Genomic DNA, 27,849 nt, shown 5'->3' with positions numbered 1-27,849 from the left:
GATTGTTTTCTGTGTACTATGATCTTGTGATCTGTATCCTTTGTATATTTCTGGTTGGACCCTGTATGATTTATCACTTGTTTTGGTTGACATATTAAAAAACTTTTAATTATAAAAAAAGAAAAAACTGCAGGTTTCACAGCCTCTGCCATCTGCTGGAGACAGAGAAATACTGATGAACTGCAGGTGGCACTATGTCTCCATCTGCTGGCAGGGATGAATGACCCAGGAGTCTGGACTTATCCGGATACGTACAGGGAATGAAGGTCATAGTACCGATAGTGCTTAGTATGATGGTCCTATTATAATTACAATATAATTCTTAAGTTATTTGTCTATTTGTTCGCTAAACAATTTTTTGTGACTCCATATTGTTTATTAAACAAATCAAAAACAAATGAAAAACAAATGCTTGTTAACATTAACCCATAATCATGGGAGGATATTCAAAAAGAAAGCACATGCATAATACAATGCAAAAATATCTATAGCAGTGAGAATTAACCTACAAAAGGGATAATTTCTCAACCAGTATCTTATGAGAGCATTCACAGATTTAAGATAAAAGGCACATAGATCATCCATTAGCCAGTGTTTCTCAAAGATAGACATCACCGGATTTTTCTGTGGCCACTCTAGTGAAAATGTTAAGACTGAAAATGTAGGAATAAAAACTATCAGTGCAAGACCTGATGGCTGCACTCAAAATAAAAAATTTGAAACTAGAACTTCTGTATTAAAGTTACGGTTTCTATATAATACCTGCAAATCAAATAACTATGTTCTAACAAAAACAGATCCACTTATGTACAATACACACAGGAATTGACAGTAAATCAATGATATTTACAGAGCTACTTACTATTATCTATTACTTGTACCTTATCATTCAGATAATGCAGGACATGCATGTAAAATCTTTACATAACCTTGTGCCATCACTTACTGGGTGATCTAGCCTCCTGCAATAATCAATAGGACAGCAAGGGTCTGTCTGTCACACTGTACTGTGGGTACTTCCACCCAGTTGGGTTTTCAGGATATTCACCAAGAATTAGCAAACATACCTCATGCATATTCACGGTGAATATGCCAAAAATCTGACTACCTGGGTACAAAGGACTGCTGCATTACTGCATAATCTCCTTGGGTCACCATAAGACCTACTTGGTAAGCGATAGAGCCTTCTGCTGCAGAAAACTCTCACGTTGAGCTTTGATGGCATGAAAGCTCTTCTTGTCCAAGAGCTTGGCAGCGGCAGGCACCTTCTGGAATAGGAAGTTATCGGCAAACCAAATGATATTGCCAGTTAAAGTAATGGCTGGTACCTAGAAGTAAAGACATATGGAAAACTGGTCATGTCAACGATTAACATTCAAGTATCATTTTATCAGAGTTTCAAATTGGTAACAAGAATCTCATCCCTTAATAAAATAAAATAACCTCAGATAAAAAGTGTGGCTTGTAAAAGGTTTATTGGATTGTAGCCAATAAGTAGAACTGAGTGCTACTATTAAATATACTCAAGAATGTGGAAGAGGACTTTAGTGAAAATAAAGCTGCTTGTCCAAAGTTAGTTTTTGTGTGGCCAGCTGGAGGTGAATAGAGCTGGAGAGAGGCTGAGTAGGATCTTAATCAGAAACCAATGAGATTTTGAATGTGCTGCAAAGACTTACAAACAAGATATTAACTTTCTATCAGAATGTATGTGGTTCTAAAGGCGCAGGCTCAAAACAATAAGCGGTTACCACAGAAATCCAGATTCCCCCATTTCTCTATTTACTCAGAATAGATTATGAAACAAAAAAATCTTGTTAGCACCTCCCACAAACCCCTCTTCGGCCTCACATGGTAGCCAACCATGGACCTGACAGCAAGCTAGAATTTTTTTTTTTTTAAGCTCACGAGCCACATTCCCTTCATTTCAAATTATGAAGATGCACAAATCCTTCTTAGCCTTTAGGGAAGGTAATTTTGAAAGTGACTTCTGCCGGAGAAACTGTTTCACACGCAGAAAATGGTCTTTTACAAACTGCCTGCCTGATAATGCAGATAAACTTACACATACATCATGGTTACACATTAAGCTTACCCAGACTGAGCAGAGGTGTTCCTGGGGGTGGAATTGGGAAGATGTTTGGACTTACTCCCCACACTATCAGACTTTAACAAGCATGTGCATAAACTTTGTATGGACGTTTGAAGCAGGTGTCACTTGTGTGGTAGATTTGATGGAATAATTTTCTAAGTGGACCTGAGTGTGTATTTGCAGATGTAAGATGGGTAAGTGGGAGACACTGTCCCTCATTTCTAGCTGCCTAGTCTCACCCTACCAGGCTATCCATGCTCCTATTTCCTGCCTCCTCAGCCCCCCCAATTGCTACTTGCATTCTTCCATCTCATACTCAGACAGCTAAAGTTTGCATTTCTGACTTCAGTGAGATAAGAGGGGGCATGGTAGTGCAGGGAGAAAAAGGAAGATTAGTTCTCACCTGTTAATTTTCGTTCCTGTAGTACCAAGGATCAGTCCAGACTGCTGGGTTATGCCTCCCTTCCAGCAGATGGAGTCAGAGAGAAAACTGAAAAGCACCTCCCATATAACCCGGAGTGCCACCTGCGATCCCTCAGTTTTATTGATAAAGTAGAATGAAAAACCATTGACACCAAAAAAGGCTTGTGTAAGATAAAGGCTTAAATACACTTTTGCAACCAGTGACTAGATCAAGTTATAACTAAAACTGCTCAATAAATGAAGCAACATGAACTCGGAAGGATAACCATGTAGGCTTTTCAAGATCAGAAACGGACCTGCAGTACAACCTGACAAGAAATTATGAACAGCTAATTGGACTCTCCTGTGTACAGGCGGGAGTCTGGACTGATCCTTGGTACTACAGGAACAAAAATTAACAGGTGAGAACTAATTTTCCTTTCCCTGTACGTACCAGGATCAGTCCAGACTGCTGGGATGTACACTGCTTTAAGCATCAAGTCTTTAAGTGTCGCTCACTTTAACGGCTCAAAAGGTGATCCGCAGAGAGATCGGAGAACCAAGTTTAAACTCCAAGCTGGACAAACCGCTCGTACCAGCGGTTTCAAGTGCTTAGCCCCCTTCAAAAACCGCATCACATCCGAGTGAGCCGCTATGGAATGACCATCAATCTTACCACGGAGGCTGCCCAAGGCAGAGACCTGAACACGGAGCGAACTGTAAGACAGGCCCTTTTGTAATCCTTCCTGTAAAAAGGACAGAATGTCAACGATAGTGGCCCGTCGAGGGGACAAACTGAACTCACGGCACCAGGAATCCAGACCCGGACATAGGTAAGCGACGTAGAAGTTTTCCAAGCTCGGAGAAGCGTAGAAATAACTGCCTCCGAGTAACCCTTTCTTCTTAACCGCCTCCTTTCATATGCCAAGCCGCTAGACAGAATCGATGTGCCTGCTCTAAAAATACCGGACCCTGCCGCAGCAGGTTAGGTAGGTGACTGAAACGCAGCGGACCGTCCACCGCTAAGTTGATCAGATCGGCAAACCATGGCCTCCGGGCCCACTCGGGAGAGACTAGAATTACTGGCCCCTGGTGAGACTATGCGGCGTAAAACCTTTCCGATGAGAGGCCATGGAGGAAACACATAGAGAAGGACGTGCAGTGGCCAGGGAAGAACCAGAGCATCCACCCCTTCGGACCCGTGGTCTCGTCTGCGACTGAAGAAGTGAGCCGCCTTTGCGTTCCGACGAGTCGCCATCAGGTCCAGGTGTGGGGTCCCCCATCGCATTAATATCATGCTCATCGCTTCCTCTGACAGTTCCCATTCCCCGGGATCCAACTGTTGTCGGCTGAGGAAGTCCGCCTGAACGTTGTCGACGATGTGAGACACCGCAATCCGGTCGAGGTGGCGCTCTGCCCATCTCATCAACATGTCTGCCTCGGACACAGGTAGACTTCTGGTGCCTCCTTGCCTGTTTATGTAGGCCACCACGGTCGCATTGTCAGAGAGAATCCATACCACCTTGTTGCGTAGTAGTGGTAAAAAATGTTGTAGAGCCAGCCGGACCGCTCTGGTCTCCAACCTGTTGATGGACCACCATGCCTGCCACGGGGTCCAAAGGCCCTGAGATGACCTCGATTGGCACACTGCTCCCCAACCGGAGAGACTGGCATCTGTCGTTACCACTATCCATTGGGGACTCTCGAGGTAGACCCCCATGAGAAGGTGATCCAGATTGAGCCACCAGGACAGACTGGACCGGGCCGGTTCGATCAGAGGTAGAGGGATCTGGTACTCCTCCGACTTGGGGTCCCAACACGAGAACAGTGCCCTCTGCAACGGTCTTAAGTGTGCAAACGCCCAAGGGACTAGCTCCAAGGTAGACGCCATATATCCAAGAACCTGCAAATAATCCCACACCACTGGAGAGGGGAGAGAGAGAAGGCGCCGCACCCGGAACATCAACCGGTCCATGCAATCGAGGGGTAAGGAGACTCTGCCCGTAACGTATCGAACCGAGCTCCCAAGAACTCTATTACCTGAGTAGGTATCAATTGGCTTTTGGCATAGTTGACAACCCAACCCAGGGACTGCAGGCGACTCACAACCGAACGGACCGCTGCGAGACAGAGTTGCTCCGATTTTGCCCGAATAAGCCAATCGTCCAGGTATGGATGCACCAGAATTCCTTCCTAATGTAAGCTTGCCGCCACGACCACCAACACCTTGGTGAATATACAAGGAGCGGTCGCCAGGCCAAAGGGTAGGGCACAAAACTGATAATGCTGGTGGTGTTCCTGAATCCCTATGTGAAGATATGCCTCCGTCAGATCCAAAGAAGCCAAAACTCTCCTTTGTTTATTTATTTATTTAACATTTTTCTATACCGACCTTCATGGTTAAATACCATATCAGGACGGTTTACATCGAACAGGGATAAAAATAATTAGGTAAAGGAAGAGACAAAGTTACATTAAACGAGGACCGTGAACTTGGAAGCTTAGGTAGCTGGAAGAAAAGAGATAAAGTTAAGTAAAGAAAAGAGAAATAACAAATTCCGGACTAGAGATAGTTCAGAATAGAATTATTATTATTATATTATATTATAATTAAATATAAAAATATATAAAATATATTTTTATATATATATATATATATATATATATATATAGATAAATATATAATTATATAATATATATTTAATATATATATAATATATATATATTTAATATATAATATATAATATATATATAATATATAATATATATATTTAATATATATATAATATATATATATATATAATATATATATAAATATATATATAATATATATAATATAAATATATATAAATAATATATATATATATATATATATATATATATATATATATATATAAAAATATATAAAATATAAATATATAAAAATATATATATTATATTATTATTATAATTAAAATTATTATTTGTGTACCGCCGCAATGACCAACCGCAACGTTTCCATACGAAAGCGAGGCACTCGCAAGGCTTTGTTGACCTGCTTTAAGTCCAGAATCGGCCAAAAAGTCCCATCCTTCTTTGGTACCACAAAATAGATGGAGTATTGACCGGCCTGGTGCTCCGGAGGAACCAGCGTAATAGCTCCCAGGGCCCTCAAGCGCTCCAGCGTCTGAAGGACCACCTGTTGCTTGCGCGGTGGCCCGCAAGGTGACATCAGGAAAAGATCACGGAGGGGACGAGCAAAATCCAAAGCGTAACCGTGAATTATAATATCTAGTACCCACTGATCGGAAGTAATTCGGACCCATTCCTCGTAAAAGTGGGACAGCCGACCTCCGATGTTCGGAGTGGAGGAATGGGTTGGCATCCCTTCATTGTGCAGGCTTGCTGTTGCTGGCAAAGGCATGGGTTCCGGCTCGCTGAGGCCACCTGCCTCGAAAGGAAGACAGCCAAGACTGTGCCCGGGAAGCGGTCTGCCGAGGGGCATAGCTCGAAGACCCTCTATTGGACCGAAAGCGACGCTGCCCCCTGAAACAGCCACGGTAGTTCCCTGGGCTTGTCCTCTGGTAACCTATACACCTTGTTGTCACCCAAGGCCTTGATAAGTTGTTCCAGCTCATCCCCAAATAACAGCTTGCCTCGAAACGGGAAGAAACCGAGTTGAGACTTGGAGGAGGCATCTGCAGACCAGTTCCGTAGCCACAGCAGGCAACGCGCAGATACCGAAGACATAGTGTGTGCCGAAGTCCGAAGAAGATCATAAAGGGCATCAGCCGTATAGGCAACAGCTGATTCCATGCGGGCTGCCTGCTCAGCCTCTCCAGGTGGAAGAGCTTGGGCCGTCAACATTTGCTGGACCCAGCGAAGCAAGGCCCGCTGCATAAGGCTACTGCATACCGCAGCACGGACTCCCAAGGCGGCTACTTCAAAAATGCGTTTAAGCAACACTTCCAGCTTCCGATCCTGAAGGTCCTTCAGCGCTGTGCCTCCAGTCACCGGAATAGTAGTGTGCTTGGCTATGGCCGTGACTGCAGAATCCACCTTGGGAACCCTTAAGGAGCTCAAGGGTCTCAACTGGGAGCGGATATAACTTTTCCATAGCTCTAGTGACCCGTAAGGAAGCCTCCGGGGCTTCCCACTCCCGGGACACAATCTGTGAAAGTTTTGGGTGAAAGGGGAACATCTGTGGCAGAGCCCGAAGCCCCGCTAACGCTGCATCCCCTGTAGACATCTCACAGGCATCCTGTGACAGGGGGTGCTCCAGATCCTGTAACACATGCAAAATTAAATGGTCCAGTTCCTCCCTACGGAACAGCCGCAGGATCTGTGGACCATCACCCTACACCAGCGTTATGATTATCTCCCTTGTCGTCCAGAGAGAAGGGATCCTGGGAACCCGGATCCACTGGATCGGGTAGTCTGTCCGGAACTTCCCATCCCCCCCGAGTCCCTCGGGACCTTGGCTGGGAGGGGAGCCTGAGTATCCCAACTCAGACTCTGCCTCCAAAAACGCCCTGTGCATCAACAAAATAAACTTAGATGAAAAAGGCTGCCGCCGCTTTAAGGTTCCCCCCCCCCCCCGATGCCTTGCCTGGAGGAGGAGCTGGCTCTGCCGACAAACCGCGCTGTCTGTGCGGCGGGGACAGTGGAGGAGGGAGGTCCCCTCCCTCCTCCGAGTCATCGGCATCCGCATTGGAGGCAGACAAAATGGCCGCCGGTCCTGCGATAATCGGGAGCGAGGTCGGCCCCTACCTCCCTGCCTCGTGGTCCTTGCGCAGCCACCTGCACAGCGAAACGGACGCCCCCCGCGGCAAATCGCCGCGCTGCGAAGACCCCTCACCCCCGGGGAGACACCGGGAGCAGAGGCCTTCACGGGAGAGCCGGAGCCCCGGCTCTCCGCAAGAGCTGCATGCTGTCCCCCAAGGCATGAACTGCAGCCGGGTGGAGAACTCCATCCCCTTCGGAGGCCCGGGAGAGATGGCAGGCGCGGCTGAGAAAAGGACACGAATCCCAGAAAAAAAGCTAAGTCCTTTAAAATCTTTTTCTTTTGTTCTCTTATTGTTTCTTTTTTTTTTTAAACTCAGCCTGTAAGAGGGGACCAGAGGAATGAAGCGTCTCTGAGGGAGGGGGAGAGTGACCGGCCCACCGGTAAATCCTCCCCCTCTACTCACCGGGCCAACTAAAACCTCCAGGGAAAAGAAGCAGGACAAAGCCCTGCCGAGCCTGCCTATAGTTGGCTGCTTGAAAAGCTAGAAAGGGAAAAAAAATTACCACTCTTCTTTTTATCTTTTTTTTTTTTTTTTTAAATGACCCAGTCAAAGGTGCTGAAGCTGTCTTGTAGCTTCTACTTTATTATTATAAATTTTTCTTTTTTTTTTTTTTATAAGGAATCAAACCTGGTGGGGCAAGGCCCCAAGGGAACCAAGATCAGGACCGCAGGGTATGTCTTTCATCTGCTGGAGTCAGAGAAAATACTGAGGGATCACAGGTGGCACCCCGGGTTATATGGGTGGTGCTTTTCAGTTTTCTCTCTGACTCCATCTGCTGGAAGGGAGGCATAACCCAGCAGTCTAGACTGATCCTGGTACGTACAGGGAATTAGTATATCCCTTCCCTGAAATAATATGCTACTTTTAAAAATTAGCACTGTGCATATAGATTTGTCAATATTCAACTAAATAAAGCTATTTCTACCTTGGTCATCCTCTTAGGACTTCCTTCTATATTAAATTTCCTTTTATGAATCTCTCTTCTCACCATGACAATTTTCCATATCTCCAGCCCCTCCCACATCTTTTATATCTTTTAACCTTTCATCTCGTTCACTCTACACCTCCCAGCACTCTAGTTTGTCTATCTCCTCAGCCGTCTACTTCCTCCCCTTTCCAGTTCTCCCCTGTTCTGAAATGAGATAGAACAGATGCAGTTTCCTGTACAGTTTTCAGACTTGGAGACCAATGGGCAAATCTATGAGTCAGTGAGCCAAACCTGTTCCATCCCTCTGCTAGGGAGGCCCCATAGGTACAGCATCACCAGGTCAGCAATTCAGGGAGACAGCACATGCACACCATCCCCATGGCATTTCCTCCATCTCCTTCTTGTATATAAAACACAACTGCAGAGCTGGAAAAATAAAGCTCTTATGTTTCCAGGAAAATTCAGGCAAATAAAAATATGAGAAGATGCTTTACCTTCTTGCAGCCATCCAGGAGCACTTTAAAAAACTTTTTGTCTACTGTTCGAAAAATGTGAAAGTGCAGTGCAAAGAGCCCACAAAGGCCCACATACCGTTCCCTCTGGTCAATTTCAGAGGGTTCACCTGTTTTAAATATAAAAACAAATAGGATTAGAAGTCTTCGCCCAGGGACATAATGAATCCTGCAGAAATATTAAAGTCTGTAACAAAAAACCCCACTCCTCCCGTGGTGAAACAGTAGTTTGATTATAAATTATATGGTTTGACGTTTAAAACTCCTTTTACAGGAAAGAGGTGGCAGTGTTCCAAAATCACCAGCAGCTGGTGCTGAAGGTGTTAGCTGGCTCTGCTGAGATTAATATCACTGTTGCTGTCTGAATAGAGTGTCATTTAAAAAACTGTCTTTAGAAAGTGACACTTGCTTTGCCACAGCTGGAGTCAAACTGCCAAAGATACTAGAATTGCCACTTAACTAAGAGAGTGCAGTGCTTAGTTCTGCAGTTATCCCTTTTCCTTTTTCCCCTGCTAGCTGCAACATAGATATATGCAATACCTTTTTCATTCACTGTTCCTCATTTTTAATAAACTAATTAGTTTACTACCACTGAGCTTGAGACTGACTGAATCCCAAGTCAGTCAGAAGCTGGGTGATCCCTGTGTTTTGCATGTGTGGTTTGTGAGCACTTTTCTGGGAACTGTGAAATCCCAGGTTTGCTCAGTCACAATGTCCCCAGAAAAACCCTCACCAGGGAATAGCTTTGCGGGTACAGTAATTATCCAACAAGAAGCGGAACGCAAGTGAATACCGTAGTTGCCAGGAGGGTAAGTACACAGTGCCTATTGGGTCCCCCAGATGGCCACGGGTTCAAGCCCTGGTGGGTGTTAGGGGAGGTACAAAAACATTACATAATACCCCTAAAATACAACACACAAACCCCACTTAAAAAAAAAATAAAAAAAACAAACCACTCCCCCCTTACCTAATTTGACATCAATATTTGTAAAAATCATTCGAATGTTATGTGCAAACTCTTCAGCAAAAGTGCTATTCTTTGACACAGATACTCCTCCATTGCTGGAATCAAATTGTTGCTCTATGCAGCTCTTGAAAAACACAAGTTTTAAGAAATAAATTATCCCTTCAAGTTAAATACACAGTCCAAGATATTTAGTAGACAGTGCAAGCCAGAAAAAAAACAATCAATCTCATTAAATAGTTCAGTCTGAAACTGTTGCAACAAATGGAATGGGAGGTAGTAATACTGCAGAAAAGTACAACTGTACTCCACAAAGAACTTTGGGGGGGGGCCATGTAGGAGTTTCTGAAAATATTTATTGTGACAATGAAAAAAAGAAAAAAGACAAATGCCTTTGCAGAGCCACAAAAAGGAATTACATTTTTCTGTATATATTTTGTGTGCGCGCATTTGTTCCCTATGAACTGGCAATCCGCAACGTATAGGGCCATATTCGCTGTATTCGTGGGGAAGCGAAACGTATCGCGATTCCCCACGAATACAACAAATCTTCGCCAAATTATTCGGCCGTCTAAAGGAGCAAATTTAAACAAACCCTCCACCCTCCTGACCCCCCCAAGACTTACCAAAACTCCCTAGTGGTCCAGGGGGGGGTCCGGGAGCCATCTCCTGCACTCACGCCCTCGGCTGCCAGTGCCATTGGTCAGCACCTGTCACATGGTAGGAGCACAAGATGGCGCCAGCCATCCATTGCTCCTACCATGTGACAGGTACTGACCAATGGCACCGGTAGCCCCCATGACATAGTAGGTCAAAGGCTATCGGCGCCATTTTGAATACCGGCAGCAGAGGGCGTGAGTGCAGGAAATGGCTCCCGGACCCCCCACTGGACCACCAGGGAGTTTTGGTAAGTCTTGGGGGGGGGGGGGGGGCAGGAGGGTGGCGGGTTGTAGTTAATTCAATTTTAGCCGGGGAACGAATACGCATTAACGTATCGGGAGGCACCCCTTGCCGAATGCAACGTATCTGCGCCCCCCCCCCCCCCCCCCGACGAATACAAATCCTGAATGCAATGTATGGCGTCCCTCTGCACATCCCTAATGTATTTTGATGGCAAAAACATTCTAAAAATAAATTTCTTCTTAGTTTGGAGGAAGAAATCAGAGTCCTGTGCTTTCAGCTAGTGTCATCACTTTTCAGCGAGTGTCATCCTTACTGGATGACACTCAGGAAGCCAAAGGACTGGGCCCCACAAGCAGCAGGCATGAACTGTATTTAAGATTTCTCTGAACATATTTTTTAGAATATTCTGTTTAAAGTAACATTTTACATTCAGAAAGGCACAAAACATAAGTGTGTTCTAGACCAGGGGTGGGCAATTCCGGTCCTTGAGGGCCGCAAACCAGTTGTGTTTTCACGATATCTCCAATGAATATGTATGAAATAGATTTGCATATAACTGAGGCAGAGTGCATGCAAATCTCTTTTGTGTATATTTATTAGGGATATCAAGTAAACCCAACTGGTTTATAGCCCTCGAGGACCAGAATTGCTCACCCCTCTTCTACTCGTGCCTGAACATTTCAGTGCAGCCAGCCTTGTAATCTGCAACGGCTGTCTTAGGTTGCTCCTTACTGGGAACTTAACTCCAAGTATTCTTCCTCTTATCTTCAATACTTTACTGTCAAATTGTGTTCTACAACTTTACCTGGAATATCATGCCATCAAGTAACTGGCTTTCAAGCTTCAACAGCAGCTTCTCAAACGGCTTTAATTTATCTTCCTGAATTCCAAACTTCACAGGGTTATGATGGACCGATTTTAGCAACCTTGTTCACAGAAACAAGACATTTATCATCAGACACCTAGCAAGCTGTCCAATATATTTTTAACATGACTAATTTTATTTCCCTACTCCCATTTTTTTTCCATCATCAGTGAAGGCATCGCTGCTAATGTTCAAAAGGATTGGTTTTGAGCTTTTTATTAACTTTGTAATTAAAAGTATTTTTGTGAGAAATGTAGATGTTGGCATAAAAGGACCTTTTGGTCCACCCAGTCTGTCCACTTGCCTACTTGGTCTGTGGTCTAGTGGCAGAAGGAGGGAGATCTAACATTTGTGGTACTGGGGATCTGCAATGAAGGAAAGAAGTGGATTGTGTTACCTCATGGCACACGAATCCTGTTTGCAGTATTTACTCAAAGCTTCAAAGGCTTTTAAAAGTGATTTTTGCCCAGAATCTAAATACATCTGCTCTGCCTTCAGCTGCTCAGCATGAACTCTGACCAAACACAATGCGTCACATAACGCCAGGATATAAGTCTTTGCTCTCAGGATGCGCATGGTGCCCCTTGGCAGACAACTATCGGAGTCTTTCCTCTTCAATTTTGCAGCAGCCTTCCCTCATATTAGTGTCCACAGTAGATGAACACACAAAATAATAAAATACCCCCCCCCCCCAACAGTACTTTGCTAATCAGACTCCAGGTTTTATTAGAAAAAACGTTTGAAGCACTATTTTGTTTTTTATTCAAATCTGAAGTGTAAAAACATTTGCCTCTAGATTCATCATTCTGCTATATTTAAAGCAGAATGTTTCATTAAAAAAAAAAAAAGGGGGGTGGGAGGGGGCGATAGTGGGCTGCCCGCCACGGTGTGGTCACACCACACATTATCACCCCCATAGTGCCATGGGAAAAGGTGTAGTTATTTCCTGCGGTGCTGCTGGTGATAATTTGAAAAACATCACCCGCAGCACTGCCGGGAGATAACTCCGCCCACCCTCCTCCCCTTCTCCTGATTTTAATACCAACGCGATGCGGCCGGTATCGCACAAAGAATGACCCTGTAAATTTGCAAACAATTTTTTCAAAAATAACCTCCCCCCCCCCCAAAAAAAAAGAGAGCCTTTCATGTGTTAGCTTTAAAAAAAAAATTGCTGCTTGTTTTACATATATTATCTAATATAACACAAGTTTGAAAAGTGTAATCCTTCCTGGAGAACATGGAAATGCCAGATGCTTTCCTTGTGCCTTGCAAGCTCCTTGATCCCGTTTAGTATGCAAGTGGACAGGCAAGTACACACCAGAATAGGCAGATAGTCTCCCCATAACACATTTAGACTTTCACAAGAAAACATGAAACTTAGGTGTTTACTGTATTAATGCATTAGTTCCACAAGCAAATCTTGTAACACTGCGATTACATTATTCTTACCATTCCTAACAGTACAGTACTCCAGGGCAGGGATGTCTCTGGGGGGTGCAGGGCCCAGGGAAAATCAACTGATGCAGGCCCTCCCAAAAAATGATTGCTAGGCCGGGGGGGGGGGGGGGGGGGTGCACTGTACCTCCTGGTCTGTTGATATCTCTTACCAGAGGACTGCTGGTTAGTTACTTTAGACGTTTCATCTCTATATACCAACATCCCCCAAGAGGAAGCATTTGCTTTGATGCAAAAGATTTTACAAGCACGTCCATGTCCACATAAAGTTCCTACGGGTTTTTCTTCTTGGATTTTTGGAGTTGGTATTATTTAAGAATTTTTTCAAGTTTGATGATAAATTTTATCTTCAAACACAGGGTGTGGCGATGGGGGCTACGGTTGCCCCGGATATTGCAAATCTATACGTCGCCCAGTTTGAGGATCAACATTTGTTTTCCTCCTGTTGGTTCTGCAATATACTGTTGTACAGACGATATATAGATGATATATTTTTCATCTGGACAGCATCTCTAGAAAGTCTTAAGCAGTTCTTACAATGGCTCAACACTCTGAATGCGCATTTACAGTTTACAGCACATTATGACCAGGAATCTATAGCTTTTTTGGACATTTTGATGGTGCGAGAAGGGGGTACTATTAAGACCACACTGTATAGGAAAGACACGGACCGTAATCATTATTTATGATATTCCAGTCATCACCCTACAAGACTTAAAAATGGATTACTGACTTCTCAATTCTTGAGATTAAGGAGGATTTGTTCTACCACAGATGAATTCCGCTTACAGGCATCTGCCTTATTTATGAGATTTGTTCATGGAGGTTACCCGAAATCCGTAATTAAGAAGGCTTATAAGAGGGCATTATTTGCGAATAGATCCCTATTGCTCGAATATCAATAACGCCCCTTTTCACAGTATCTTACATGTACTTTGAAATACTCTACACAGATCAATGCAGTAGTGAATATGGTTCGTTCACATTGGCAAGTTTTGGCCCTTCATCCTGTTTTTTAATCAGGTCCCAGATTTGCGTTCTTTAGAGGACAGAATATCCGGGATTTGATAGTGAAGTCTACTTTTGTTTCTACATGGAGCAAACCCAAAACTGGGGGGTCATCACATCTGCGGCAATTGTGACATGTGTGCTTTATCTTTAACGGGCGATCAATGGCAGTCTCCTCACTCAGACACTGTTGTCATCTTGAGCACATCCACTACATGTGACTCTGAAGGTGTTATTTATGTTATACAGTGTCCATGTAGATTGGTCTATGTAGGACGGACCAAGAGGAAGATCTGCACGAGATTGATAGAACACAGAAGTTGTATGAAAACCTCCAAGCTTACAGCCCCATTGGTACAACATTGTATTCAGCAGCATCATACATTTACCGATTTATGTTGGACAATTTTGGAGCAAGTGCAACCTAACCCCAGAGGGGGGATATACAGTCCCGTCTAAATAAGCGTGAGCATCATTGGATTTTCACTTTGAATTCTATGGATCCCTTTGGCCTCAATGAGAAGATCAATTGGTACTCCTTAATTTAAATGTGGGTCATCCCCAGTGTTGTAGCATAGACTCTGTGAGGTAGACATATGCCGCCGCAGTGTGGTAGCCTGGAACATTTCTTTTTCCCCCTTTTTTCTGCTAAGTCTATCAGCTTTGAAGTGGCATCAAGGATATCAATGTTGTTGATCTTTTGTTGTGTAAGTTGGATCTAATAATATCCTAGAGGACATATGATGGAAGTCCTTAGCATATTCGTTTGTGCTATGTCCACCCTTTTTTTGCAACGGATCAAAGATATGTGCAGTAGACGATTTCTCAAGATATATAAGTATGATTCATCATTACTACAGTGCACATTTTTTAGAAGAATGATAGTATAATTTCTTTATTTTCATCTGACGTTATTAGGTAGCAGAGCGGATGGTGTGTTTTTTAAATGTTGGACGTGATAGAAAACTATCTCTGGGAACTGAGTACGTCCCAAGATGACCTGTTTGAAGATAGAGGGGGCGTGTTCTTTCTCGGTTTCGTTTTCGAGTTGGAGGTGGTTGAAGACATTCCTGTGATCAAATAAGGGTTGGAAGACTACCTGTCTTGAGACTGAGGGTGTTGTCGCAATTTCCGGTATGGGGGTTTAAAGGAAGTTCCGGTATGTCGCCATGTTATCATTGAGCGAGTCTGAATGTAAACCGCAGGAAAGAAATGGACAAGTGAAAAGCCATTTGGAAAATACGCTGATGGAACGATGATGGCCTTTGTCGGATGTCACAGATAAACAGTTCGGAAGGAGTTATTCCCCTGAGGCAGGACCTTTGCTTTGGTCTGAAACACGATCATGTCGGGACTGGGATGCAAAACGCGATAAGTGCTACAACCCAAGAAAGAGATCTAGGTGTCATAGTGGATAACACATTGAAATCGGTTCAGTGTGCTGCAGCAGTCAAAAAAGCAAAAAAGCAAACAGAATGTTAAGAATTATTAGAAAGGGAATGGTGAATAAAATGGAAAATGTCATAATGCCTCTGTATCGCTCCATGGTGAGACCGCACCTTGAATACTGTGTACAATTCTGGTCGCCGCATCTCAAAAAAGATATAATTGCGATGGAGAAGGTACAGAAAAGGGCTACCAAAATGATAAGGGGAATGGAACAACTCCCCTATGAGGAAAGACTAAAGAGGTTAGGACTTTTCAGCTTGGAGAAGAGACGACTGAGGGGGAATATGATAGAGATGTTTAAAATCATGAGAGGTCTAGAACGGGTAGATGTGAATCTGTTATTTACTCTTTCGGATAGTAGAAAGACTAGGGGGCACTCCATGAAGTTAGCATGGGGCACAATTTAAAACTATTCAGAGAAAGTTCTTTTTTACTCAACGCACAATTAAACTCTGGAATTTGTTGCCAGAGGATGTGGTTAGTGCAGTTAGTATAGCTGTGTTTAAAAAAGGATTGGATAAGTTCTTGGAGGAGAAGTCCATTACCTGCTATTAAGTTCACCTAGAGAATAGCCACTGCCATTAGCATTGGTAACATAGAATAGACTTAGTTTTTGGGTACTTGCCAGGTTCTTGTGGCTTGGATTGGCCACTGTTGGAAGCAGGATGCTGGGCTTGATGGACCCTTGGTCTGACCCAGTATGGCATTTTCTTATGTTCTTTTCTTATTACTGTTGGAGTCTGTTTGTGACTATGACTCGTTATTAGAGCTTTAGAACATATTATGTTAGTTGCCAAGGGTGCGTTATAGCCTGGAGTTCATCAGCACATTCTGGATATTGATTTTATTAATATGAAAAATATGCAAAAAATGAACAAAATGAACAAAAGATAATTAAAGTAATTTGACCCTATACCATATTAGAGACCGCTGTGGAACACTGACTATGAGTAAGGGGCCTACAAAACTTGATGGCTGATTGATAAACTGGTATCTATTTACTAATATAACTATAGTTTTTGATCTGTTGATATCTCCAACACACAGCTTCAATGCTCTCCAGGGCAGATGTCAGGTGGCACAATAAGGGATCAGGGCTACCATAGGAGCACAGGGTTCCCCCCAAAGGATGGGGCCTGGGGATTCCCAATTCACCCCTCCAACAGCAAAAATGCAACATAAAAGACTTGGAGAGTGTCTCCAAGCATCACTTAGTAATTGCTTAAAATCAAAATGTTATTCTAAATAAGGTGTAGTCCTGACTGAATGCTTAAGGCAATGGACTTGAAATCCATTGGGGGTCTCCCTGCAGAGCTTCAAGTCTTGCTGACTACAGTAGTGAATGCCCAGGCAGGGAAGCAAGCACTCTGAAGACTAATGAATGGCTGAATAAATGGTGTCAACAAGAGCATTTTGGTTTTCTAGACTATGGGATAATGTTTCAAGGCCTGCTGAGCAGAGTTGGAGTCCACCTGCCAAAGAAAGGTGCAACATCTTATAACAGAGTGGCAAACTTACTGGGAAGGGCTTTAAACTAAGATCTTATATGAAGGGTAAATAAAGCTCTAAGGCAAATAAAACAATACTTGTACAGAAATGGGAAAAAAAGTGCAATATGGAAATTTATGTATACTAATGCTCATAGTATGGAAAATAAAGTTCTGGATCTAGACGCAGTCATGGAAGAAGCAGATTTAGATGTATTGGCTGTCACAGACGTGGTACATTAACAAACATAACTGGGATATCATTATACTGGGCTACAATCTATTCAGGAAGAACTGGATAGTAAAGAAGGGAAGAGGCATGGCACTACATATGAAAAATATTAAAGCAACAGAATTGCAGTGATTATAGAAACATATAGAAACATAGAAATGACGGCAGAAGACGACCAAACGGCCCATCCAGTCTGCCCAGCAAGCCACGCAGTTCATCCATTTTTTTTTCCCACCCTTTTTCTCCCTCCCACCCATCACTATTGGCTTCCAGCACCCTCCGGCCCCAATTCCCTTCCACCCCTCCACCATGCAGAGAGCAGCGCTGTATCCGCATCCCAGTGAACATCCAGCTCAAACAGGGGTAGCAACCGCCGCAACAAGCAGGCCGCACCCCTGCCCCATACTCCTACCCACCCCTGCTTTGTTTGTTTCTTGTTTTTGTGGAGATGGCAGCCCTCTGTGAAGGCAGAACACCAACCACTGGCCACTGGCATCCCGCTCCGTGAATACCTCTGTGGCTACTGCCGCTCCGTGCAGTGTTTTGCTGCCTGAAGGTGGAACCCTAACTACTGGCCACTGGCATCCCCAGCAAAAGGGAATAGAACATCTAGTTTATACTGGTGTAATATATAGGCCTCCATCACAGACAGAAGAAATGGATAGCGATTTAATGGAGGATATTCACAAAATTGCTATGAAAGGGGAGGTGCTATTACAAGGGGATTTCAACCTACTGGATGCCTGACTGGGACATCCCAGCTGCGGTGTCTTCTAAAAGAAGGGAGTTCCTGTTCTCCTGCAAGGAGAACTGTTCTGTCAAATGGTAACAGAACCCACACGGGAATGAATGATACTGGACCTGGTGCTTAACAACAGGGACAGTATCTCTAATGTTGTAGTGAAAACTCATCTGGGATCCAGTGATCACCAGATGGCCTAGTTCAGCATTAGAGCGGAGGTGAAGACTCATTCAAAGGCAAGAGTCCAAGATGTCAGAAAAACTAATTGTTAAAATGGGGAGAATCCCACAAAGAATCGCTAATTGGATGGGAAAATCTAGGGGGGGGGGAGAGGAGCTGTTATAAGGCAACTACCCTTATTGCTAAGTAAATAAAGGAAAGAGGAAAAAGAGACTGCTATGGTTTCTAAAATAGCTAAAAAGCTAAGAGAAAATGTTAGCACTCAAAGTGTAAGATCACAGAAAGAGGAAGACAGGTGACAATATCTGGAAAAGCTAAAAAGCTGGGAAAGTAGTCAAAAATGCAAAAATTCAAATGGAGAAATGAAACAGCAAATACAGTAAAATAGGGGGACAAGACTTTTTTTTTTTTTATAGATGTATTAGTAATAGAAGCACATGCAATGGTGGCATTGTAAGACTCAAAAGTGAAGAAGGGGAAGAATATGTAAAAGATGAGGAAAAAGTGAAATTGCTTAATATTTCTGTTCAGTGTTCACTGTGGAAGGCCTTGGAGACGGACCACATAAAATAAATTCAAATAAGATTGGAAATGAGATAAACCTCAATTTTCAGGAAAGTGTGTACATGAGAAGCTAAATGACTTAAAATAGATAAGGTGATGGGACCAGATGGGATACATCTGACAGTACCTAAGGGAACAGAGATGTTCTGGCAGCTCCACTGGCTGACCTTTTTATTTTTTTAAGAATCAAGAGTAGTTCCGGAGAACTGGAGATGGGCGGATGTGGTTCTTATTCATAAAAGTGGAAGTAAAAAGTGGAAGTAAGGAGGCGGCTGGAACTTCAGGCCGGTAAATCTGACCTCTCTGTGATGAGCAAATTAATGGAATTGCTGCTAAAACAGAGGGTAGTGCAGTTTCTGATATCCAATGGATTGCAAGACCTGAGGCAGCTTGGTTTTACTAGAGGTAGATCTTGTCAGACGAATCTGATCAGTTTCTTTGATTGGGTGACCAGAGAACTGGATTAAGGGAGAGTGCTAGATTTAATGTACTTGGATTTCAGCAAAGCCTTTGACACTGTTCTGCATAGGCAACTTATAAATTGAGTGCCCTTGGTATGGGCCCTAGAATGGCTGACTGGGTTAGAAACCAAGAGACAAAGGGAAGAGGTAAATGGAGTTTACTCTGATGAGGGAGGCATTACTAATAGTGTGCCTCAGGGATCGGTCCTTAGGCTGGTTCTTTCCAAAATTTTTGTGAGTAACAGAGGAAGGATTGTTGGGAAAGGTTTGTCTTTTTGCCAATGATACCAAAATCTACAACAGAGTAGACAATCAGGAAGGTGTAGAAAAAAATGAGGTGGTAACTAGCAAAATTCAAGGAATGGTCTAGGGTCTAGCAGCTAAGATTTAATGCTAAAAAATGCAGAGTAATGCATTTAAGGCTGCAAAATCCCAAGGGAGAGGTACAATATTGGCAGTGAGATTCTTTTAAGCACGAAAGAAGAGCGTGACCTTGGGGCGATTGTATCTGATGATTTTAAGGTGGCCAAACAGGTGGATAAAGTGACAGCAAGCAAAAGCCAGAAAGATGCTTGGTTGCATAGGGAAAGGAATGGACAGCAGAAATATGGAGGTGACATTGCCCCTGTATAGGTCCCTGGTGACACTTCATTTGGAATACTCTGGAGATCACACCTTCAAAAGGATATAAACCAGCTGGAGTTGGTCCAGAAGGTGGCTACTAAAATAGTCAGTGATCTTCATTTTAAAGCACATGGAACAGACTTAAAGATCTAAATATGTATCCCCTGGAGGAAAGGCAGAATATGGGAGATATGATAGAATATTTAAAAACATTAATTTATTAATGTACAGGAGGCGAGCCTCTTTCAACAGAAAGGAAGCTCTAGAATGAGGGGTCATGGGAGGAGGGTGAAAGGACGTAGATTCAGGAATAATCCTAAGAAATATTTCTTTAAAAAAAGGGTAGTGAATGCATAGGACATTCTCACAATGGAGATGGAGACAAAAACAGTATCTGAATTCAAGAAAGCATGGAATAAATACAAGGGATCGCCGGAGAGTGATGGGAATTATAAAGCTAAACTAATTGGGTAAATGGGCAGACTAGACAGGTCATACTGCCGTTATGTATCTGTTATGTATCTGTTTCTATGACTGTTCTAGAGATTGGGCTGATGGCTAAGTGGCAGTGCTGCACACTCCCATAAAGTGGATTACTTTAGATGTACGTGTTCTGGAGGAACCCACTGTCTGCAGCCCCCATCTCAGCAGTCTTGTTATGCTGGCTGGGCTAGATGGAGTTGGGAAATGGGAACAAAATCCTTAAGGTAGGTGTGAATGACTGAGGTAGACAGATTTTGACTGAGCTGAAAGCCCAGTGGCAGGACGACAAAAATGCTAGACCAAAACAGCAGACAGCTCCAGAAGCTAAAGAAAGAAAAAAATAAATAAAATGAAACTTTGGGCAGACTACTGTAAATCCAACACTTTTACACTGTTTTATCTTTTTTTTTTAATTGACTTTTTTTTATTGCATCCAATAAAACAAATTAGTATTTAAAATAGACAGCATCGCTGCAACCAGACAATACCAACATTTGCGTTTCAATGGAATGTATCCAATTAGCATAGTTCGCAACTTCCATTCGCCAACAATAGCTACCCCTCTCCTCCCATAACCCCTACCAAGAGATCCCGCAACGAGTATAAAAGTGGGACATCTGAAACATCTTAAAATCCTTATACACTTTAATAAATCCCATTACATTTTATGAGCATCAGCCAATTTAAATAAGTTAAAGCTTAATCTGTATAGTCTACTTTGCTCTAATATGCAACAGACATATCTGTACCAAATCCTCTTATTGATCCACAATGGTGTAAAATAAAGCAAGTGTCCTGCCTACACATTAGACCCCCACACAAGTTAAATATCATGAGTGAGCCTGTGGTTCAATGAAAACACTCGCTTGAAAAAAAAAAAACCTTATCAGGGTTAGATCTCCAAGAAAAATACACCTTCCAAACCTGCTCGAATTTATACATTCTCCACTTCTTATTAGCAGTCAATTTACACATTCTACATATCTTGTCCAACCGAAGTACAACTGCCTCTACCTTGGGAGCATTTATAAGCTTCCAACATTGTGCTACCTCGCACCTGGCTGCTATGAAGATTTGTTGTACAAATACTTGTAAATTTTCACTAGGATTCTCCTGAGAGACATTTAGCAGCACACAATTTGGAATTAGCATAATTTGTTCTTTTAGAATGTTCCCAGCCAACAAAGCCACTTCTTCCCAAAAAGATTTACTCACTCCTCAATCCCACCAATTATGAAAGAAAGTGGCCACTTACCCACACCCCCTCCAGCAAGCGTCTGCCAAATGCAGATATAGCCTTTGCAGTTTTTCTGGGGTGAGATACCAATCGGTAAAATAATTTATTTATTTATTTATTTAAGAACTTTTCTATACCGATTTTCCAGTAACAGAATTACTGATCAATTCGGTTTACATTTTGAACAATAACAACAGTGACAAGTAAATGTCTTACAAGGAACAGGAAGAAAATAACTTGGAAGTAATATGTGGGTTGATAACATAAAAAGTACAATATACAAAGCCTAAAGGTGGATAGAGGCACTAAACAATGGCGTGGGACTGTCAAGAGGGTGGGTATTGGGTTTTGGACTGCCAAGGAGTTGGAGATTGTTGGAAGAATTCTTTTGGTTTATAGCTATTTTCAATAAGTGCTAAGATATAGATTTGCTTGTTTTCAGTATGGATAACCTCCATTCTTCCTCCGAGAGCTCCTTGCCCATATTTCTCTCCCACACTTTAATATGTGCCGGATATGACAACTGTTCCATTCAAAACCACATAAAGCTTAGAAATGACCCCTTTTATTTTATCCACACTGGCACATAAATGATCTCCCCGACAAAAGCTGATCCACAATCTTTTTTCTTTTCCAAAAATGGTATATTTGTAAATAAGAGAACCAATTCTTATCTAAGAAATAACTTTTCAAATGTTAAAGAGGCCCCAGGTTCCCAAACATGTTCTAAGCTAGTAATCCCACTTTCCTTCCACTTCTTAAAAGCTCCCAAGGACTTACATAGTGAAACAAGTCGGAAGAGTAGAAATAGATTTATGGGGCGTAGAAACTATGTCGCCAAGTTTTCCAAACCTGAAGCATGGTACTTGTGCTTAGGACTAGTTCTCCAAGAGGCCTCCAAGTATCTCAAGGTTGCCATAACAGCGCTTGTAAAGGCATTGATCCAATGTAACTGCTCTATTGAGACCCATTGTTTGCGACTATGTATTTTAAACCAATCCACAGTCGCGTTGAGTTGTTATGTAGTACCAACAAAGATTCGAGACGCTAAGACCCCCAATCTAGCTTAGACTTATACAGTATATTCCTCTTTACTCTGAGGACGTCTCTTCCAAATGAAGAGAAAAACCCTCTTTCGCCAAAGTTTCAGCAGAGCATTAGGAATGGTTATAGGAAGCATTTGGAACAAATAACTTAATTGAGGTAATATACTAATTTTATTCACTGCAATTCTTCCCAGCCACAAGAAAGAGGAGCATTCCCATTTGTCCAGAAACCTCCCTACGGAATTCTACAAGGGGGAATAATTTAAAGAAAATAGGTCCTTCAACCTTTTACCAATAAATACCCCTAAATACTTAATTTTATGACTTGCCCATTTAAAAGGATGCCTAGATTTTAATAATTGCTCCATAGGTACCGGCAGAGATACATTCAAATTTCAAATTTGTCCCAATTAATTTTGAACCCAGAAACCTTACTAAAGTTACCCAATTCCCTAACTACTGCGTCCAAAGACTGTGCTGGGTTAGTCAGAGTGAACAGATCATCATCAGCAAATAGTGAGAATTTATAAACAGCTGAACCTATGCCGAAACCTTAGACAAAAGAATTACTTCTAATTTTGATTGCGAGAGGTTCTTGAAAAAGAAAGAACAAACAAGAGTGGAGACAGGGGACAACCTTGCCTCACAGCCTTCCCCACTGTGAAGCTGTTGGAAAACACCCCCATCAATTATTATGCAAGCCTGTGATTCGTGATAAAGCTTCCCTAACCATTTCAAAATATATCCCAAAATCCATTTTTTTCATTACTTTAAATAAAAATGGCCAATGCACCATATCAAAAGTTTTCTCTGCATCTACCATGAGATACAGAGAAGCTATACTGCCCTTTTGTATCCACCACATTATGTCGACAATCTTTCTTACATTGTCAGAAGCTATTCTGCCAGGAATAAAACCAATATGGTCAGGAATGGATAAGCAGCCCTATTATCATGTTGAGCTGATCTGCTAAAACTTTTGCCAATCTTTTCATATCCAGGTTAATTAAAAAAAAAAAAAGGGGGGGGGGGCGGAAAGACCCACACACCATGGGACCTCGTCCCAGTTTTGCCAATATGGTGATGCCAGCCAAATAAGATCCAGCACAAAAAAATAAAAAATAAAAATAAATTCCCTCATCCTTAAGGAAAGGGAACACCTTAAACAATTGATCCACCAACCCTAAGGAAAACTGTTGAAAACAGTTTGCTGAGAACCATCAGTCCCTGGAGATTTGCCTATTTTTAAGCCCTTAATAGTGTCAATTTCTACACAAGAAATCTCTTTATCCAACCACTCCTGCATTTCTGTAGTTAAACATGGGAAGAGTATAGTCTACACATAATCTTCCAGCATTTCCTCTAATACCTTCCTCAGCTTTATAAAGCTCTCCACAAAAATAAAAAAAAAACCCAACACACTCATATCTGCATTTGTAGTAAAAATATTATCCTTACTTTTTATTTTGCAGATATTATTCTAAGAATTCAGCTATTTTAACTTATAGGACATCAATTTTCCAGCCTTGTCCCCACCTTTAAAATATGTCCGATATATTAAATCCATTTGATAAGCAACAGCATTCAGCTCTAATGTCTTAAGATCATTTCTAGCCTTCTGTAATTGAAGTGTGTCTGTTCCCTGTTTGTGTGCCTGTTCCAGTTGTATGATCCAATTCTGTAACCCCTCTCTTTTCTTCTTTAGATATGAGGCCCTGGATATCAGGAGTCCCCTAGCAGACACCTTCAGACTTATCCCAGACTACTATTGAAGAAGAAGAATCTCCATTATTAATTTCTAAGAACTCTAATGCAAACTTCCTTAAATTGATTAAATGTACAATTTCTTGATTTAGGAAAACGATCTTCATAAGTCAGATTCCAATCCTCTATTAGTTCTTTTAATTTATCTCTGTGAACCCTTGATGTAGTTAAAGTACCCTGAGATGTATCCAAAGAAGGCACTCTGGCCAGATTAAAGTTCCCTCAACATGTTTAGTCATATCATGTAACCTAACAAAAAAGGCACTTTGCTCAGGGTATAATTGTTTATCAAAGTTTGTTACCCCACACACAGAGATGCATAGTATTACATATATCTTCCCAAAGGATTAAATTCCCATCCCCCTATACTTAGATCCTTTTGAACATGGGACAAAATAGCAATGTATGAACCTATTACAATGCATCATGTTCGTAACGGACTTTCAGGTATTTCTTGTATCATTACTACTGAAGCTGAGAGCCTCCATATCCCTATAAAACAAAAAAAAAAGTTGCCTCTTATGGAACATATTTAGGCCCTTCACATTAACTGATACTATCCTAAAGGCAGCCATAGTGCATTAAGTAAAAGTATATGAAATAAAGGATTGATACCATAACTCTAATAACAGCTCCCTCTAATACATACATTTCAAGGCAGTTAGGTAATGAATTACCAAGTATACTGGATCTCTCAATATCCCCCACCTTCCCCCTCCCCAAACCTGATCTGCCATATTCTTCTATGCAGATCTTCTCCATCTGGAGGAAAGAGTCAAAACAGGTCGATGTGCCGATTCTCCACGCAAACTTTATCTTGCAGGAACAAAATAAATCTCAGTCATGTCAAAGTCAATAATAAATGAATTCTGGAACAAACATGGATTATCTTCTTCTCTCAATGTTCTGCAAACATTAAGTCCACGGTGTGATCAGTAAAATTAATGTTGCTATCACATTATCATTATTAGAATAAAAGTAAAATGATTAAGAGGCTTGCCATTAGTAGAGGCCTGGCCCATGCTGCTAAAAAGCTCATAGTCAGGCTGCAACATTACAAATAGGGCAGGAAGAGCTGCTATCATTGCACTTCAAGCTTGGCTAAAATAGAATGAAAAAGAAGTAGAAATAAATGTTAAGGAATATAACTTGTATATAGAAACTATTAAAATTGTAACCTGAATTATTAGAATTCATTTAAGAGTGTTTGTCTCAGTAGAAATGAGGAACTTGCCAGGCAGAGCGTGAAAACTACAGGAAGCTAGCCAACCTGAGGGCAATGTAAAGATAACGAATCTTCAGACACTGTCTGAAAGGTCCCTTCTTAAAAAAAAAAAAGAGAGACACAAAAAGTCCCCATGATAGGAAAGGCCTGAAATAAAACAGGCTACACTATGAGCCAATAATTTCAGCAAGTCATTCCTCTTTGCTGAGACTGCCAATTGCTCTGATAAGAAGAACATGAAGAAAGATGATGTTATCCTCCCAATATGTATCTAGCTTAAAAGGAACTGCAAGGCTTAAAAGAAGAAGTAAATCTTGTGTGATCAAATACTGACATCTGCTGGTGTTAGTTAGGTTTGTATTAATATACAATGAAAGGCAATGCAGAAAGCACTCCTCTTTACCCCCTCCCCACTTTGTACCATAAAATTAGGAAAGTACTAAGAAAGCAACAAGTCCCCACACACCCCCCCCCCTTTGCTTAAGACTCAAGAATAAAAACAAGCTTATCAGGAGATAACAGTAAAGTAGAAGCTTGTCCGCAAGGCTGAAAAAGAGGAACTAGAGGGGTATATAAGAAAATCCTCAAGCAATAGCTAGCCCGTGCCTGCTGGTCAACACGCGCTGTGTTGGCTCCGTACGTACCCATTGGCTAACGTAATAATAATAATAAAAGACTGTTTCGCTGACAGGCTTGTCTGTTCACCGTTTTGTCTTCCTGAGAAGGAAAGAAGTGATTCATATCCATATCACACAGTAAGAAACTAATTGAGAGTTTTGACTATACATTAAGAATATAAAATATTTCAAGCAACATAAGAGCATTCCATGCTACTACGACATCAACTAAAGGTAAATACTGAATCAGCAGTATAGTGATAATATAGCCACATCATGAATGCCGCCTCTTTGGATGAACCTGAGCCCCCGGATTGACAATGAAGAGAGCTACTCTCCTTGCCTACTCTGTGCAAATAGAGGTTTATTAAGCATTCCTTCAGTACAATCAGCACACCTTTGTCAAGTTAGAGACTGAACACTTTCATTGGCAGGCCCTAAAATATGGAACTCGCTCCCAGTTGAATTGCAGTTACAATCAAACTTAAAGTCTTTTAGAAAGGAAGTAAAGACCTGGTTATTTATGAAGGCATATCAGGATTCACAAAGCATAGCAGCCAGCTTTGCACCATGCAGTTTTATTTCATCTTATTTCTTTTATGATGTGCTTTTACTGTATTTGATTTTATTTTATCTTACTTTAATATTTTACCACCTATTATTACTGTTTATGTTTCTAATATTTTTATCTGTTCATTATGTATTTGTTATTTCAACTGATCTTATTGTAAAAATGTGAACCGTTGTGATGGTCCCCCCAATAAATAAATCAATCTAGGGAAGTCATCCTTTCGTATTCCACTCAAGGTTATCTTTAGTTAATAAAGGTACCAACAAATCCTTTTTGCTGGAGCTCAGAACTTGCCTCTGCCACTGTTTGGATCCTAGTTGATGTCCCATCCAAGGTATAAATCAGCCCAAAAGGATGCAGCCATCTGTACTATATGTTTTCTTTTCTCAAAAAAGCAGTAGCATCACACAATTCCTGGTGATTCAGCAAAGTAACCTGTAACAAATCTACATACACTGCTATGTCATGACCTTCCCAAGGCCACTTTTGCTGCTTCCTTGCCATTAAAGCTATTTTTTCTTTCATGGCATAATCATGAAAGCAGACAATTATGTCCTGAGCATTGTTATTCTTCCGTTGGTCAAGAGCCCTATGAGGTCTATCTCTAGTTTCACCATCTCTCCTTGCAGGGATTCACCAACAACTAGGCCATGTCTTATAGACTCACTCTGTGTCTCCATTCGGGTGTCCATTTCATCCAGAATCTGCCCATACCAGCCAGCTCCTTCGTTAATTCCGAAAACACACTCATCAATTCATTTTTATTTTCTTTGATATCCTTCCGAATCTCCATAAACCAATCGTGGAATTCAGCGCAGAATGGGGCGTCTCACTTGTCTCCTCTTCTGCGCCACCCGGCCTGCTTCCTCCACTCCTCCTTCCATTTCCACCATCTCCTCATTCCCCCTGCCAGCTATGCTTTCAGTTTTAGAGTATGAAAAGCACCCAAAGTCCACTCCTTTCTTTTTGGATGTCATCTTGATGACCTTACACACCAAAACTCTCTCTCAGAGCTCAGAATGTGTGCAGTTGGCCTGGATTTGCTGCAGATTTAGATTAATGGAGAGAGGGGCACCTCAATTAGGCAGCCATCAAGCTTGATATCACTTCCACCCCCTACACAGTTTTTTTTTTATCTAATCTTGAAGAAAGCCTTGAGTGCTGCACTCAAGATTTTTTTTCCTATCCCACTCCCAAAGCCTCTACTTTATGGCCTTTACGCATAAAAGGTTCAACTTCAAGCAAGATACTTTGAGGAGGAAAGTCATTAGCAGT

The 27,849-nt window shown here is 41.9% G+C and overlaps 1 protein-coding gene across 4 annotated transcripts in view; it reads right to left on the bottom strand.

Annotated features, from left to right (window-relative positions):
* The window catches only part of WASHC4 (WASH complex subunit 4), a 158,785-nt gene that overhangs the window by 90,351 nt on the left and 40,585 nt on the right, over positions 1-27,849 (bottom strand). For all 4 annotated transcript variants that reach the window (XM_029601529.1, XM_029601532.1, XM_029601530.1 and 1 more), the window contains 4 exons: positions 11,370-11,490; positions 9,665-9,788; positions 8,680-8,807; positions 1,168-1,328 (listed from right to left, as the gene is read on the bottom strand). In XM_029601529.1, the coding sequence (XP_029457389.1) occupies positions 1,168-1,328; positions 8,680-8,807; positions 9,665-9,788; positions 11,370-11,490 (534 nt within the window). The remainder of the gene's footprint in view (positions 1-1,167; positions 1,329-8,679; positions 8,808-9,664; positions 9,789-11,369; positions 11,491-27,849) is intronic.

This window comes from Rhinatrema bivittatum, chromosome 4, assembly GCF_901001135.1.
Source record: "Rhinatrema bivittatum chromosome 4, aRhiBiv1.1, whole genome shotgun sequence".
Classification (NCBI taxonomy): Eukaryota; Metazoa; Chordata; class Amphibia; order Gymnophiona; family Rhinatrematidae; genus Rhinatrema; species Rhinatrema bivittatum.
The sequence above is the reverse complement of the archived record's forward strand: the minus strand, read 5'-3'. Positions and strand labels throughout refer to the sequence as shown.